The following is a 15223-nucleotide window of genomic DNA, read 5'->3' as shown; positions in this document are numbered from 1 at the left end:
ATAGGATGGGGGGTAAATTCATTCAGTCATTTCGTTTGCAACACTTTAGGCCCGCTGATATCCGAACCAAAAATGGTCTATTAGATCGCAACATATTTGGATATAGCTCCCATTTAAGCATATTTTAGGTTTTAGGCCTATAACAGCCGCATTTTTTACCCGACTTTGTCCAAAATTTGAAACAGTGAGTTGTAGCAAGACTTTCAACATCTGTCACGAATATTTTCCAGATAGGGCTATATTTATATACATATAGCTGCCATAGACACCGATCTTCAGCTTTAGGGTCTAAAGATCATAAAAGGATCCTTTGTTCTCGGATTTTGCTAACATTTTAAATAGTCAGTTGCACTAGGGGCCTCGACATTCGACCCGAATATGGTGTATATCGGACCATATTTACATATAGCTACCATATAGACCGATCTGCTAATTTTTAGTCCGAACCATTTTTTTAAAGTTTAGAAGCAAAAATGATGCGTTCTGAAGCAATGCCTGTGACTTCAGCTAGCTCACGAATTTTCATTCACAATAGATTTATTTTTTATACAAATACCGCCAGCTACATAGGGGTCGCCCTCGTTTTTGTAATCCTCTGGGCGTGACACAAGAGAGTAGTCTTGCCGCCTTTTTGGTGCATGGGACAAAGTTTGCTGAGATTTTTGATGTATTGGCTTCGTCAGCATTTCACTTTCGGTCTTAAATAGTTCAGCTGGCAACCCATAAGCTTTTACTGTCTTGTTTTGCTTCAGCCGAGTTACTGCTAGGCTAACCTTATTTCAAGTAGGCGGTCCACATTCTGTACCGTAATCAGGTATTGGTTGTATGATATCCTTGTCGACGCCACTTTCGGAAACCGACAGCTACCTGTCGTCTCAACAGCTCGTTGGGTCGATAGTGCGACAACACCTTGGATTAATGTTCTTTTATATCATAACGTGATCAATTTATGGTTTGTGCTGCGGCAAAGTCTATTAGCCTCAATCCATTACTGGATAATCCTTTGTGGAAGCTGAACTTTCCCACTAAAACGATATTAACGTTACGTGCGGGCAGCATTCCTATGTTCTCTCAAGGCGCTCGTTAAGTTTATCCTTGGCATACTAGTCCTGTCTTATATCGGAATTTATGTACAGATGAGACTAGTGTCGTGATGGCAAGCCTCACGTCCAGCTGAGTAAATCTCAGGATTCACAAAATTTTAACAAAACTTTTTCAAAAGACAAAATTTTTTCTGAAAGAAAAATTTAAAAGAAATTTATTTATAAACAATGAAATTGTTTCTAACGACAAAATTTCAATGAAATTTTTTCTATAGACAAAATTTCAATGAAATTTTTCCTATAAACAAAATTTTAATGAAATTTTTCCTATAGACAAAATTTCAATGAAATTTTTCCTATAGACAAAATTTCAATGAAATTTTTCCTATAGACAAAATTTCAATGAAATTTTTCCTAAAGACGAAATTTCAATGAAATTTTTTTCTATAGACAAAATTTCAATGAAAATTTTCCTAAAGACGAAATTTTAATTAAATTTTTCAATGAAATTTTTTTCTATAGACAAAATTTCAATGAAAATTTGTCTATAGACAATATTTCAAGAATTTTTTTATTAAGAAAATATTTCAATGAAATTTTTCTAGAGCTTAAATTTCAATGATAAAATGTTAATGATATTTTTCTAAAGTCAAGATTTCAAATAATTTTTTTCTAAAGACAAAATTTTAATGATTTTTTTTGTTGAACCATTGTTCGGAGTCGAGTAATTTTTTCGACTCCGACTCTATAAAATTTTTCAACCCAAGACTTCGAATCAGCAGCCCCTGGTTTTTATGATTAAAAAATTTTAAACAATTTTGATTATCATCAGCTGGTGAAATTTTACTTCATTCATTTTTAGTTAGTTAAAATGGCAACCATGTTCTTGTGTTTATATTTTTTACGTATTATGTTTTTGCCATGCTCGCTCAGTGCTCTCCCAGTGAGTTTTTTTTTGTGTTTTAAGAAATAGGTAGGCAACCCTTTGGTTTGCATGAGTGAATGCGTTTATAAGTGTTGTCTTTGTTGTTGTTGTATCACGAACAACAACGAATTCATCCAGCCAGCACAACATGTAAAGTAGTTTTTTGTGTATAATTTTTTTTAGAGGGGGAGATACGATAGTGTCATATGTGCTGTTTGCTGCTGTGTTATTACAGTCAACAGCGACAGCCTCCAAACAACAAGAGAGAAATTTCCAACTCTCCCTCTGCCAACGTTCACCGGTATTTTTTGTCTTCTGGGAATCTTTCTACAACTTTCATTGTGTTTGTGCACTTACACTCCTTTTTTTGTGACAACGAGTTAGTAGTAATGATGTATGCTTTTCTGCCCTAGTAGCTCTGCTTTTACAACAATGTATGCTGGACGTCGCTGCCGGCTTCGTCGTGCATTATTATGGTGTATGGAGGTATGTTTGCATGTTGCTGTAGCTTTTGATGTTGTTGCTATTTCGAGTATTTTGTTTGATTCCGGTTTTTTATGTTGGTCGGTTGGTTGGCTGGCCGGCTGGATTGCTTTTATTTTGACACGATTTGTTTGCCATGTCTCTTAAGTGTGTACGTACATAGTTATTGTATTTGTTGTTGTTAGGGACTTTTTATGGTCATTCTTCAATAGTTTTTTTTTGTAATTTTCAATTCAATTTGAATGATTTGCTGTTGAATGTGATCAGTTGAGGGTTTTTTTTTTAATGAAAGTTGGTTGACCTACAGTAGAATAAACAGACGGGGGGAAATCGTATTACGCAAATTTTTTTCTATATAAAAAAAGGATTTTTATTACCACCAATCCTGTGTCGAGACAAAAAGGGATGTAGCATAAAATCTTTGGCGTATGAATCATTAGTGAAGATTATAGGGCTGTGTGCTTATATTAAGGCCCGTTTTCTCAATGCGCGGCAAAAATATTTTTTGTTTGTATGTGTTTTCCCAGCAGGCTGCGTCGCCAAGACGTCTTAAAAGAAGGGTGCATGACCATGTAAATCGTTAAAGACAAATAGCCGACAGCCCATACAAATGGTTGATGACATTTTCATATAAGTAGTTATCGCAAAAATCATGCATGACATTTTAAGCGACATTGTGAATGAACATGTCTCATGACAATTTAAGTAACAGGCTGTTACGATGTCCTTTAGAGAGCGTCTGTTTTTTGAAGAAAAAAATAAATACAATTTTAGATTTCTCAATAAAAAAAGTGCTGACTTGTTCGTGGACATGGTTAGTGAATTCGTCGACAATCAAATTTTATAACAGCAAATCAGTAAGACACGTCAGCAGATATGCCATATCAGTGAAAAAATTCAAATTGTCTTATAGAAGAGTTAGAAGACAATGTCCGATAGACGTTTGGACTGCTTGGTTCCGTATAAAAGCAAGTAAAAGCGTGCTAAGTTCGGCCGGGCCGAATCTTTCATACCCTCCACCATGGATCACATTTGTAAAGTTTTTTTCCGGTATCTCTTTTTAGGCCAACAAAGGAAAAAAGAAAATAATTGCTATGCTTTTGGAGCTGTACTAAGTTATGGTCCGATTCGAACCATAATAGAATATAATAAAAGGCAACTTGCCATTGAGCTTGAAATTTAATTTGACAGCACTATTTGACATGAAATGTTCATGGGAAATTCCCGGCCTTTAGTCCCTTGGCCCTAAATATTAATATCAGATTCGGACACCCAAAGACTTGTCCGATAAGGGAACGTCCCCCAAACACTTGTCTACAACTACGGCAAAGAAATTCAAAACCTACCTCCAAAGACCATTCATTTGATTCGCATATTATCCCGATAGATCTTATCGATGTTACGTTATTACGTTGGCTAACTGGATTAATACAATTTGCAATCATTTGTGTCGTCCTGTACCATTGCGCATCATTGAACAGGGTGTTTCCAATTGTACACATTTAGAATTAGCCATTTGCTGCTTGGTTGAGGTCTGTACTAAAAAGGTTAAATACTTAGTCAGGCTGTTTGTAATGTAGATGTCGCTAAGACGGCATTTTAATGAAATTTTCTCTAAAGACAAAATTTCATGGAAATTTTCTCTAAAAGCAAAATTTCAATGAAATTTTCTTAGACTACATTTCAATGAAGTTTTCTTTAGAGATAACATTTTAATGAAATTTTCTCCAAAGACAAATTTTCGATAAAATTTTACTATAAAAAAGACAAAATTTCAATGAAATTTTCTCTAAACATTGATAACAGATGTTCTAAAGACAAAATAACGGTACCATTTTCTCCAAAAAGAAATATCCATAAAATATCGATAAATTTCCTAAATTTCGATAGCGTTTTCTCGAAAGACAAAATATCGATAATTTTATATAAGTTTTTAGAAACAAATTTATCGAAAATATATCTTTGGAGAAAAATTTATCTCTAAAGACAAAATTTCGATAAAATTTCTTCTAAGTACAATAGTTTGAAGAAATTTTCTCTGACGACCGATATTCGATTTCGAGATATTCCAATGATAATATATCGATAATTTTCTCTAAAGACAATATAACGATGAAATTTTTTGCAAAGACACAATTGGGAATAAAAAATCCTTTAAAATTTTCTCCAAAGCCAAAGTTTTGGATAAAATTTTCTCTAAAGACAAAGTTTCGATAAATTTTTTTCTAAGGACATTAGATTGATGAAATTTTCCCTGTTGAAATTTCGATAGCGCATTCTATGGGAAAAAAATTTCGATAGTTTTTTATAGACAAAATTTCGATAACTATATTCTCTGAGTACAAAATTTCTATAACAAACAATATTTGGTAGAAATATTCTTTAAGAAAAATTTTTAAAAATTTTCTCTTAAAACAAAATTTCTATAAAATTTTTCTAAGGACAATAATTTGATGAAATTTCTCTGGTGAAAGAATTCCGATAACACATTCTGTAGGGAAAATTTTTCGATAAAGTTTTTTGATAGACAAAATTTCGATAGCAATCTCTGAATACAAAATGTCGATAACAAAAAAAAAATTGGTGAAATATTCTTTAAGAAACAAAAATTATATAAAATTTTCTCTAAAGGCATAATTTCGAAAAAATTTTTTGAAAGCACAATAGTTTGATGAAATTTTCTATGGTGACCGATATTCGATTTCGAGATATTGCATCGATAATTTTCTCTAAAGACAATATAACGATGAAATATTTTGCAAAGACTCTATTAGGAAGAATAAATTCTTTAAAATTTTTTCTAAAGACAAAATTTCGATAAAATTTTTTCTAAGGACAATAATTTGATGAAATTTTCTCTGGGGACAAAATTTTGATAGGGAAAAAATTTCGATAAAGTTTTCTTTATAGACAAAATTTCGATAACAATTTTCTCCGAATATAAAATTTCGATAAAAGTAATTTGGTTAAATATTTTTTAGGAAACAAAAATTCTAAAAAATACCTCTAAAGGCATAATTTCGATAAATTTTTTTCTAAGCACAATAGTTTGTTGACATTTTTACTAGTGACAAAATTCCAATGAAATATTGCTCAAGGAAAATATTTCGATAAAGTTTTCTCGGTCAAGTCAAAATTTCGATAAAATTTTCTCTAAAGAAAAAATGTCGATAACATTTTCTCCAGACGCAAAATATCATTAATTTTCTTTTTATAGGCAATATTACAATGAAATTTTCTTAAAAGGAAACAATTTTTAATTTATTTTTCTCTAAACACAAAATTTCCTTGAAATATTAAAAAAAAAACTTTTCGATAACATCCTGGCTTAAGTAAAATTTTCGATAACATTTTTTCTTAAATCAAATTTTCGATAACATTTTTCATAAATCAAAATATTCCAAATCAAAATTTCGATATTTAAAAAAAAACTTTTCGATAACATCCTGGCTTAAGTAAAATTTTCAATAAGATTTTTTCTTAAATAAAATTTTCGATAAGATTTTTTCTTTAATCAAATTTTCGATAACAATTTGTTTTAAGATAAAATTTCTAAAAAATTTTATTCTAACACAAATTTAAAAAATGTTTTGTAAGCTTTTAGAAACCTTCAATAAGGCAACATGAAAATTTCAAGAAGATCGATTTAACCGTTTTGGCGCACATGCCACTAAGCGAGAGAGAGAGGGAGAGCGAGAGCCACATGAACAATCAGTTATATGTACTTAAGTCTTGTGTATTTATATAAACAATCTATATAAAATCTTATTCTATGTTTGTGTCTACTTAATATTCTATATATACATGTATATTAGGGTGTGCCCGGCAAAAAAAATCCATTATATAATTCCAGGCAACGACAAGACTGAGTTAATGGATATTATCAAAAACATGCAATACGAAAAGACACGGCATTGGAAAAGGTCGATTAGGGACCATTTTGAACGCATAGATGGCATGGTATACAGTGGGATGGAACCACTTTCACATAATCTACATATATTAGCCCATTGTATGTGCGGATTAATTTAATGGATAAATATATTTATTTTAAGTCTCCCAGATGCAAAATTACACTTAGAATATCAAAATTTTAACCAACGACATCTTTTGACCTCTTTTTGTAACTAAAACATAACTGAAAGATGGGGCCTATTTGCACTAACGACATCTGGCATCCAAAAGGCGTAATTGAAACACTGTATCCTTACGTATTGTATGTGTTTGAAGATTATAAATTAGATTAATATGGCAACACTCACAGCTACACTTTAGTATTGCCATATCTTCAAAATTAATTGGCTAATCTATGGGTGGGGGATCGGTTGAACTTTTTTGTATTGCTTGCGATTTTTTTTCAAATATCAGCAATATGGCAACTCTTTCCCCTATATATCCATATCCGAATATCTTTCAAATTCTTCACACAGTGGGTCATCCATGCGTATGTGATCGATGCTTAAGACCTTCACCATCATGCCCTGCACGCCAAGTACGGTAAAACTTGAAAGTTGCGCTAAAACATTTGGTGTTCTATAGCGATAATCAAACACATAAACACCATCCTTGGCCATCTTCAGTGAAGACTCGGTGAAGGCAAATGCCAATTTGAAGGACATGGGGTAAAGGTCAAAGGGAAATATGCCATGGGCTTCTTCAGGGCCATATCTAAAAATTTCGAATATCAAACATCAGTCAAACGTATGCCAAATCGTGGACTTACTCCAATTTATCATTTTGCTGTTGCTTATCTTTGGCTGGTAATTTGGAGGTTCTTACAATCTGCTTGCTATCAAAACGCACACTGATGTGCACCTCCTGGCGTTTGTAGTTGCGGGCATTACGAAAATGCATATGAAAACGACCCTTCAGCTTGCCCAACAACTTCATGGTGACCACCATAACATGGCCGGCTGTAAAAGATTCGGGCACATCATGACTAAAGTCCAAATGATCCTCAGCAAATTGCACCTGGGGCCAGGGTAGGGGAAAATATTTTCTATGACTAATCTGCTGTACCGCCAATAAGTCACCGGTGATTTTGATGTGCCTCAATGGTCGCATGCCCAAAACATAATTTGCTGATCCCAGTTTGAACTCATTAACACCAATGTGAAATTGTTTCTCATCCATGACAAAAGTAATTTTGAAATTCTGACGAAATAGAGCGGTGGGGTACTCCTGACTCATTGCCTTTAGCCATTCCCCATGGCTTTGCTGTTTGAAGACCACAAGATTTTCATTCAGATAGACAGACAGACGCAAGCCAATGTCGACCGATGGGTCACCCTCATTGAAACTGGACGAGGCCAAGGATATGCTGAACCTGTATAGACACTTGAAAATATAGAGAAAAACCATTAGGAAGCTTCTCTTGTTGACTCACCATGAGCCCTGGTCCAAAGCCTTGGCGCCAACTTCTAATAATCGACCAAATTGTAAATGTTCCAACAGATTGCCTTGGTATATCGCCGACATAGTCAATTTAGAGTGTGATAAAAAAAAAAAAACATCCGCCACGCTTTTGTCGTCTTTACAAACTGCAGATATTTCTAAAAATATGAATTCCTCTATTCGTCAGTCTTCTTCACTCAATGGCTGATGTGAGGCTAAACTCGGTGTTAAGCTAAACAAAACTCACAAGTCTTGACTCATGCATCCCATCGTTTGACTCAATGTTCTCTTGAGAATGAGAGTCAAGATGTGGAGGTAGACTCTGCTGGCATATGGCGATGGTTGTGTGTGTGTGTTTGTTCATGTGCAAACAAAAGAACCGAAACGCCGTTCGCACTTTATGGCACATTCTTCTGGGAAAAAACCCCCCAATCGATAAAAAAAATTATACTGCGGAACTGAATTCATTCAAATTTGCTGCAAAAAGTGTATGAAGAAAGGAAAACAACTTGTTCTGAAGTCAAATGTAGGGCACAAAACAAAAAAGCGGTTCGAAGTTAAACAAGTCGAAAGGCGTTAAGTTCGGTCAGGCCGAATTTTGGATACCCACCACCTCGGGTATATATGTTAACCACCTTTCATCAAAATTCGGTGACAATTTCATACCTTATGTCCCATAGCAGTTATAACGAAATATATTCCGATTTGGACCAAATGCTAATAAGTACAGTAGCTATAAATAAAAATAGACCGATCTGAACCATATACGACATGGATGTCGAAAAGCCAAAGATAAGTCACTGTGTCAAATTGCAGCGAAATCGGGTTATAAATGCGCCTTTTTTATGGGGCCAAGACTTTAAATCGAGATATCGGTCTGCATGACAGCTATATCCAAATCTGGACCGATCTAGACCAAATTGCAGAAAAATGTCGAAGAGCCTAACACAAAGCACTGTCCCAAATTTCGGCGAAATCGGACAATAAATGCGTCTTTTATGGGCGCAAAACCTTAAATTGAGTAATCGGTCTATATGGCAGCTATATCCAAATCTGATCCGATCAGTACCAAATTGGAAGAAGAAATCAGTAAAATCGGATAATAAATGTGGCTTTTGTGGGCCAAAAACCCTAAATCGGAGGATCGGTCTATGTGGCAGCTATATCCATATCTGATCCGATCAGGACCAAATTGAAGAAAGATATTGAAGAGCTTAAGACAACTCACTGTCCCCAATTTCAGCAAAATCGGATAATAAATGCGCCTTTTTTGGCCCCAAAACCTAAAACCGAGATATCGGTCTATATAGCAGCTATATCCAAATCTAGACCGATCTGTGCCATATTGCAGAAATATTTTAAGAGGCTTAACTTAACTCACTGTCCCAAATTTCGGTGACATCGGACAATAAATGCGCCTTTTATGGGTCCAAGACCTCAAATGGAGAGATCGGTCTATATGGGGGCTATATCCAAATCATAACCGATCTTGGCCAAATTAACGAAGGATGTCGAAGGGCCTAACGCAACTCACTGTCCCAAATTTCAGCAAAATTGGATAATAAATGTGGGCCTAAGACCCTAAATTGGAGGATCGGTATATATGGCAGCTATATCCAAATCTGGACCGATCTGGGCCAAATTAACGAAGGATGTCGAGGGGCCTAACGAAACTCACTGTTCCAAATTTCAGTGAAATTGGATAATAAATGTGGCTTTTGTGGGCCAAAAACCCTAAATCGGAGGATCGGTCTATATGGCAGCTATATCCAAATCTTAACCGATCTTGGCCAAATTAACGAAGGATGTCAAAAGGCCTAACACAACTCACTGTGCCAAATTTCAGCAAAATCGGATAATAAATGTGGCTTTAATGGGTCTAAGACCCTAAATCGGCCGATAGGTCTGTATGGCAGCTATATCCAAATCTGGACCAATCTATGCCAAATTGACGAAAGATGTCGAAAGGCCTAACACAACTCACTGTTCCAAATTTCAGTGAAATCGGATAATAAATGTGACTTTTATGGACCTAAGACCCTAAATCGAAAGATCGGTCTATATGGCAGCTATATCCAACTCTGGACCGATCTGGGCCAAATTGACGAAGGATGTCGAAGGGCCTAACATAACTCAGAGTTCAAAATTTCCAGGGAAATCGGATTATAAATGTCACTTTTATGGGCCTAAGACCCTAAATTGGAGGATCGGTATATATGGCAGCTATATCCAGATCTGGACCGATCTGGGCTAAATTGAAGAGGGATGTCGAAGGGCCTAACACAACTCACTGTCCCAAATTTTGGTGAAATCGGACAATAAATGGGCCTTTTATGGGCCCAAGACCTTAAATCGAAAGATCGGTCTATATGGCAGCTATATCCAACTCTGGACCGATCTGGGCCAAATTGAAGAAGGATGTCGAAGGGCCTAACACAACTCACTGTCGCAAAATTTCAGCAAAATCGGATAATAAATGTGGCTTTTGTGGGCCAAAAACCCTAAATCGGAGTTTCGGTCTATATGGCAGCTATATCCAAATCTTAACCGATCTTGGCCAAATTAACGAAGGATGTCGAAGGGCCTAACATAACTCACTGTCCCAAATTTCCAGGGAAATCGGATAATAAGTGTGGCTTTTATGGGCCTAAGACCCTAAATCGGCCGATCAGTCTATATGGGGGCTATATCAAGATTTAGTCCGATACAGCCTACCTTCGAACTTAACCTGCTTATGGACAAAAAAGGATTTGTGCTAAGTTTCAGCTCAATGTCTCTATTTTTAAAGACTGTAGCGTGATTTCATCAGACAGATGGACGGACATATTTAGATCGTCTTAGATTTTTATGTTGATCAAAAATATCTATACTTTATAGAGTCGGAAACGATATTTCGATGTGTTGCAAACGGAATGACAAAATGAATATACCCACATCCTTCGGTGGTGGGTATAAAAAATTAAATATTTACCAAAAATTGTGGGTAAATGTAAGGCAGTATGGATAATTATTCTGTGTGGAAATTCGCGCCTTTGTTAAGTGGAGAACTTTTGTCTGAGAAATCAAAAGCTGCCCTGTAGAGTTTCAACAAACGTTTTTATACTATCCCGCATAGGATGGGGATATAGTTTGTCTTACCATTCGGAACACCTCCAAATGTTGTTTTAAATCTCCATAGGGTATATGCATACAAACGTTATAGCCATGTCCGTCCATCCACCTCACATAATAAAGGGGACGGTTAGTGAGTCGATATCGACATCCCGCACACTGTGGTCTAGCGTCGATCATACTTGAGGTTCTAGCTTTTGATAAGAGGTCCCTGTGTACTACTACAAGGGGTGGTTTTTCGTAGAAAAACTAATGTTCGTGGTAACTAACCGGTACAATAATTGATCTTATTCTTCAAGTTGACATATGCGGTAAAAATACCACCATATGGCTGTTGGTGATCGGGTTTGCTATAGAGCTGGCAAAATGTCTATCACACTATCGAAACTATAGGGAAAGTAAAATATTTTTCAAAATTGAACAAAAACACCAAAAAAAACACCGCCAAATCTTCTGTCCTTTCATTCCCCTTACTCCTTTATGACCCGGCACCCAAACGATGCGGATTTTCCCATCCTCAGAGAAGGCGTTAATCTCCTTCTTACACTGCAAGACGGTTCGTGACCTTACCGCCCTGGTTGTTATTGCCCTTATGGCAATTTTAGTGTTGGTAAAGATGTTCACAATCGACGTCCTCGCGTTAGCACCACACCACTTCACACATTCCCTGTCCCAGTCCCTGGGTTCTCAATGTAAACCCCCACGCCCACTCCGTCCTCTAGCTTTGATCCATGCGTGTAACATGATCTTCCAGATGACAATACTAGGGTTCCGTCAATCCAAGACTGTGCCGATGGCAGCAGTGCCTTGCACTCGACTTCAAGGTTCATTTCAAGTATCCGATCGGAAATCTCTTCCCTTCCTTCAAGGTTTCCTATCGTCGCCTCGATTATACCGCCATGGTATAAACTGCTCCCATCCTCAATTCATTCTCCCATTGCCTTAAGTCTCATAGCAGCAGTGGCTGCCTCACACTTAATCTGTATGTCAATGGGTCGGATATCTAGAATAGTCTCTAGTGCCCTAGTGGGCGTGGTCCTCATCACTCCGCCAAGACAACATGTTCTCTGAACCTGTTGTATGGTCCTTATATCGCACTTTTCTCCATAGCATTCCACCAAACTACTGAGGCGTATGTAGATTTTGGTCTAAACACGCTCTGTAGAGCCAGTTGACTATCCTCGGATTCAGGCCCCATTTCGAGCCTACTACATAGTGTCCAACATCTGTGAGCCTTCTCCGTACGCTCCTGAATGTGACACTTCCAATTCAGATTCCTGTCCAAGAACACACCTAAATATTTGACCTTGTCAGATATCGAAATCGTCTTATTGAGGAAACGATGTGCGTTAAATTGGCCCACCTTCGTCTTCCTCGTGAACTGGCATATTTCAGTATACTCTGGGTTAACATTGAGACTTCTGGGTCTATCCCAGTCATATACCATATGCAAGACCCCTTCGGCCCTTCTGCACAGCTCGTTCGGATCCTTACCCATTAGAAGTATTATAACATCGTCTGCGTAGACGGATTCAAATCCCTCCTCAGTCAGGTTCCGTAATAGGTCATTTATGGTGGTCACCCATAGGAGTAGAGATAAAATGCCCAGTGTGGCGTGCCTTGTGCCACTTTCTTCCTTATATTTGTGCCATGGGACACACAATTTATCCACCTGTTCCTTAGCATATGGTTTATCCAGTCTCTAAGGACCGGGTTCACCCGGTACTGGTCTAAGGATTGGATCGGTGTGTCGGTCCGCACATTGTTAAAAGCCCCCTCGATATCAATGCATATCGCCAGGGTGTACGTTTTGGCATCGAAGGATTATTCTTTTTTTTATGCACAAACTCGTGCAGGACAGTCTCCAACGACCTTCTCTTGACATAGGCATGCTCTTTGTATTTGAGCAGTTCGCTGGATGTCATACTCTTTATCATGGTGTCCGCAATACGTTCCATGGTTTAAAGAAATCGAAAGATCGGTCTATATGGCAGCTATATCCAAATCTGGATCGATCTGGGCCAAATTGAAGAAGGATGTCGAAAGGTCTAACACAATTCACTGTCCCAAATTTCAGCAAAATCGGACAATAAATGTGGCTTTTATTGGCCTAAGACCCTAAATCGGCGGACCGGTCTATATGAGGGCTATAACAAAATATAGTCGGATATAGCCCATCTTCGAACTTAACCTGCTTGTGGACAAAAAAAGAATCTGTGAAAAGTTTCAACTCCGTCGGGGTGCCATCTCAATCTAACCCATCCTCTTCCAATCCTGTCGGATCCAATCTTGTCAGACTCAATCCTGTCGGATCCTATCCTTTCGAATCCAATCCTTTCGGATCCAATTCTGTCGGATCCAAACCTTTGATCAAAAAGCTTTCGGATTCAATCTTTTTGTATCCCATCCTTTTGGATCTCGTCTTTCTGGAACCTAGGCCACCTATCTTTTCGAACACCACACTTCTGGTGTTCTTTTCTCATGAATCAAATCCTCTCGGAACCTATTCTTTTGGATGCAATCCTCGCGGATCCAATTCTCTCGGCTCCAATCCTGTCCGATCCAAACCTCTTGGATCAAAACCTCTCGGATCCAATTCTTTCGGAACAAAACCTTTCGCAAAACCTTCTGTAACCTACTCTCTCGAATTTTGTTCGTATCTTTTATATCCTCACCTCCCAGATCATCAATTATCGTGGGTCCCATCCTACTGTATCCTACCTTCTTGAACATTGTCCTTTTGGATTATTTTCTCTCGTATCATTTCCTATAAGATCTTATTCTTTAGAATGCTACCCTACCGAACCTTTTTCTCCAGGCTCCAAACATGTTGGATTCAAACCCCCTGTTATCCAATCCTTTGAGAATCCACCCCATTGAATCCAATTCCCTCGGATCCAATAACCTTCGAAACTATCTTATCTGAAACCTATCCTTCAGTATCCTTCTCTTACGAATCCTATCGTCTTGGATTTTTTCCTCCGAAGTCCATACTTTTGGATGTAAACCTAGCAAATTTTGTCACTCGGATCTTATGCTTTTGGACACTACTCTCTCGAATCCTATCCTGGCGTTTTATATCCAATCAGATTCTATCATTTCAGAGCCTTTTCTCTCGAGACATTTTTCTTACCATTGAGTTCTATCTTCGAACCATACTCTTATGAATGTTTTCCACATTTGAATCCTATCTTCAATGATTCCACTCCCATCCAACCCATCATTTTGGATCCCACCCTTCTGGATCCCATACTTTCGGGTCCCATTCTTCTGGAACCTACCCTTTCGAATTTTGTTCTTAGATGATTTCCTCTCGGATCGTTTCCAATGGGATGGTATCATTTAGATCCTATCTCTTCGGATCCAATCATTTTGGGTCCCATTCTTCTGGATCCTACCTTCTCGAACTTTCGCCTTTTAGATTATTTTTTCTAGGATATTTTCCTATAGAATCTTATTCTTTAGAGTCCTAAAAAGCCGGGAGGACAATGTCAGGTAGCATTGTCCTCCCGGCTTTAATCATTTTGGAGCAAATGGCTCTGGTATCTAATCTTCTGAGAATCCACCTCATTAGGTACAATCCCCCAGATCCTATACCCTTCGAAACTATCTCATCTGAAGCCTGTCCTCCAGGATTCAAGTCTTTCGAATAATATCCTGTCGGATTTTTTCCTCTCGATCCCATCATTTCGGATGCTTCCCTCGCGAATTCCGTTCCCTCAGATCTTTTGTTCTCGGATACTGTTTTCGAATTCTATCCTGGCGTTTTATATTCAGTCGGATTCTATCCTTTCAGAGCCTTTCCTCTCAAAGCATTTTACTTACCATTGAATTCTATCTCTGAACCATTCTCTTATGATTTTTCCAATCCTCCTGGATCTTATCTACACTGATCCCATTCCCATCCCACCCATTCTACTGGTTCTTATTCTTCCATTCCCCTTCATCTTGGAATTCTTTTCTTTTTAATCCTACCCTGGCGGTTCATATCTAGTTGGATTCTATGCTTTCTGATCCTTTCCTCTCGACACATTTTTCTTACCATTGAATTCCATCTCGGAACCATTCTCTTATGAATATTTTCCAATCCTCCTGGCTCCTATCTTTATTGATTCCATTCCCATCTAACCCATTCTATTGGATCGTGTCCGTCCATACCCCTTTACGTGGAATTCTGTTCTTTTAAATCCTAGCCTGGCGATTCATATCCATTCGGATTCCATTCTTTTGTGATCCTTTGCTCTCGATACATTTTTCTTACCATTGT

The 15223-nt window shown here is 37.4% G+C and overlaps 2 protein-coding genes across 2 annotated transcripts in view; one reads left to right on the top strand and one right to left on the bottom strand.

Annotated features, from left to right (window-relative positions):
• The window catches only part of LOC106084710 (aquaporin), a 225974-nt gene that overhangs the window by 43324 nt on the left and 167427 nt on the right, over positions 1-15223 (top strand). The gene's annotated exons all lie outside the window — the stretch shown is intronic.
• On the bottom strand, positions 6167-8046 carry LOC106084695 (uncharacterized). The gene is made up of 3 exons (XM_013248570.2): positions 7838-8046; positions 7175-7777; positions 6167-7119 (listed from the first exon to the last, which is right to left on the bottom strand). The coding sequence occupies exons 1-3, from the start codon at positions 7927-7929 to the stop codon at positions 6840-6842; spliced, it is 975 nt and encodes a 324-aa protein (XP_013104024.2). The 5' UTR covers positions 7930-8046; the 3' UTR covers positions 6167-6839.

This window comes from Stomoxys calcitrans, chromosome 2, assembly GCF_963082655.1.
Source record: "Stomoxys calcitrans chromosome 2, idStoCalc2.1, whole genome shotgun sequence".
In the NCBI taxonomy this organism is placed as follows: Eukaryota; Metazoa; Arthropoda; class Insecta; order Diptera; family Muscidae; genus Stomoxys; species Stomoxys calcitrans.
Note: the sequence above shows the minus strand (reverse complement) of the source record. Positions and strands in the feature narration are given on the sequence as shown.

What these genes read in the sequence shown, in the direction of transcription:
- LOC106084695 (XM_013248570.2), bottom strand. Translation starts at nt 7,929, where the DNA reads ATGTCGGCGATATACCAAGGCAATCTGTTGGAACATTTACAATTTGGT. An exon ending in GCTTTGGACCAGGGCTCATG is followed by an intron (nt 7,778 to 7,837) that starts GTGAGTCAACAA and finishes GTGTCTATACAG; the next exon opens with GTTCAGCATATCCTTGGCCT. An exon ending in CAGCAAAATGATAAATTGGA is followed by an intron (nt 7,120 to 7,174) that starts GTAAGTCCACGA and finishes CGAAATTTTTAG; the next exon opens with ATATGGCCCTGAAGAAGCCC.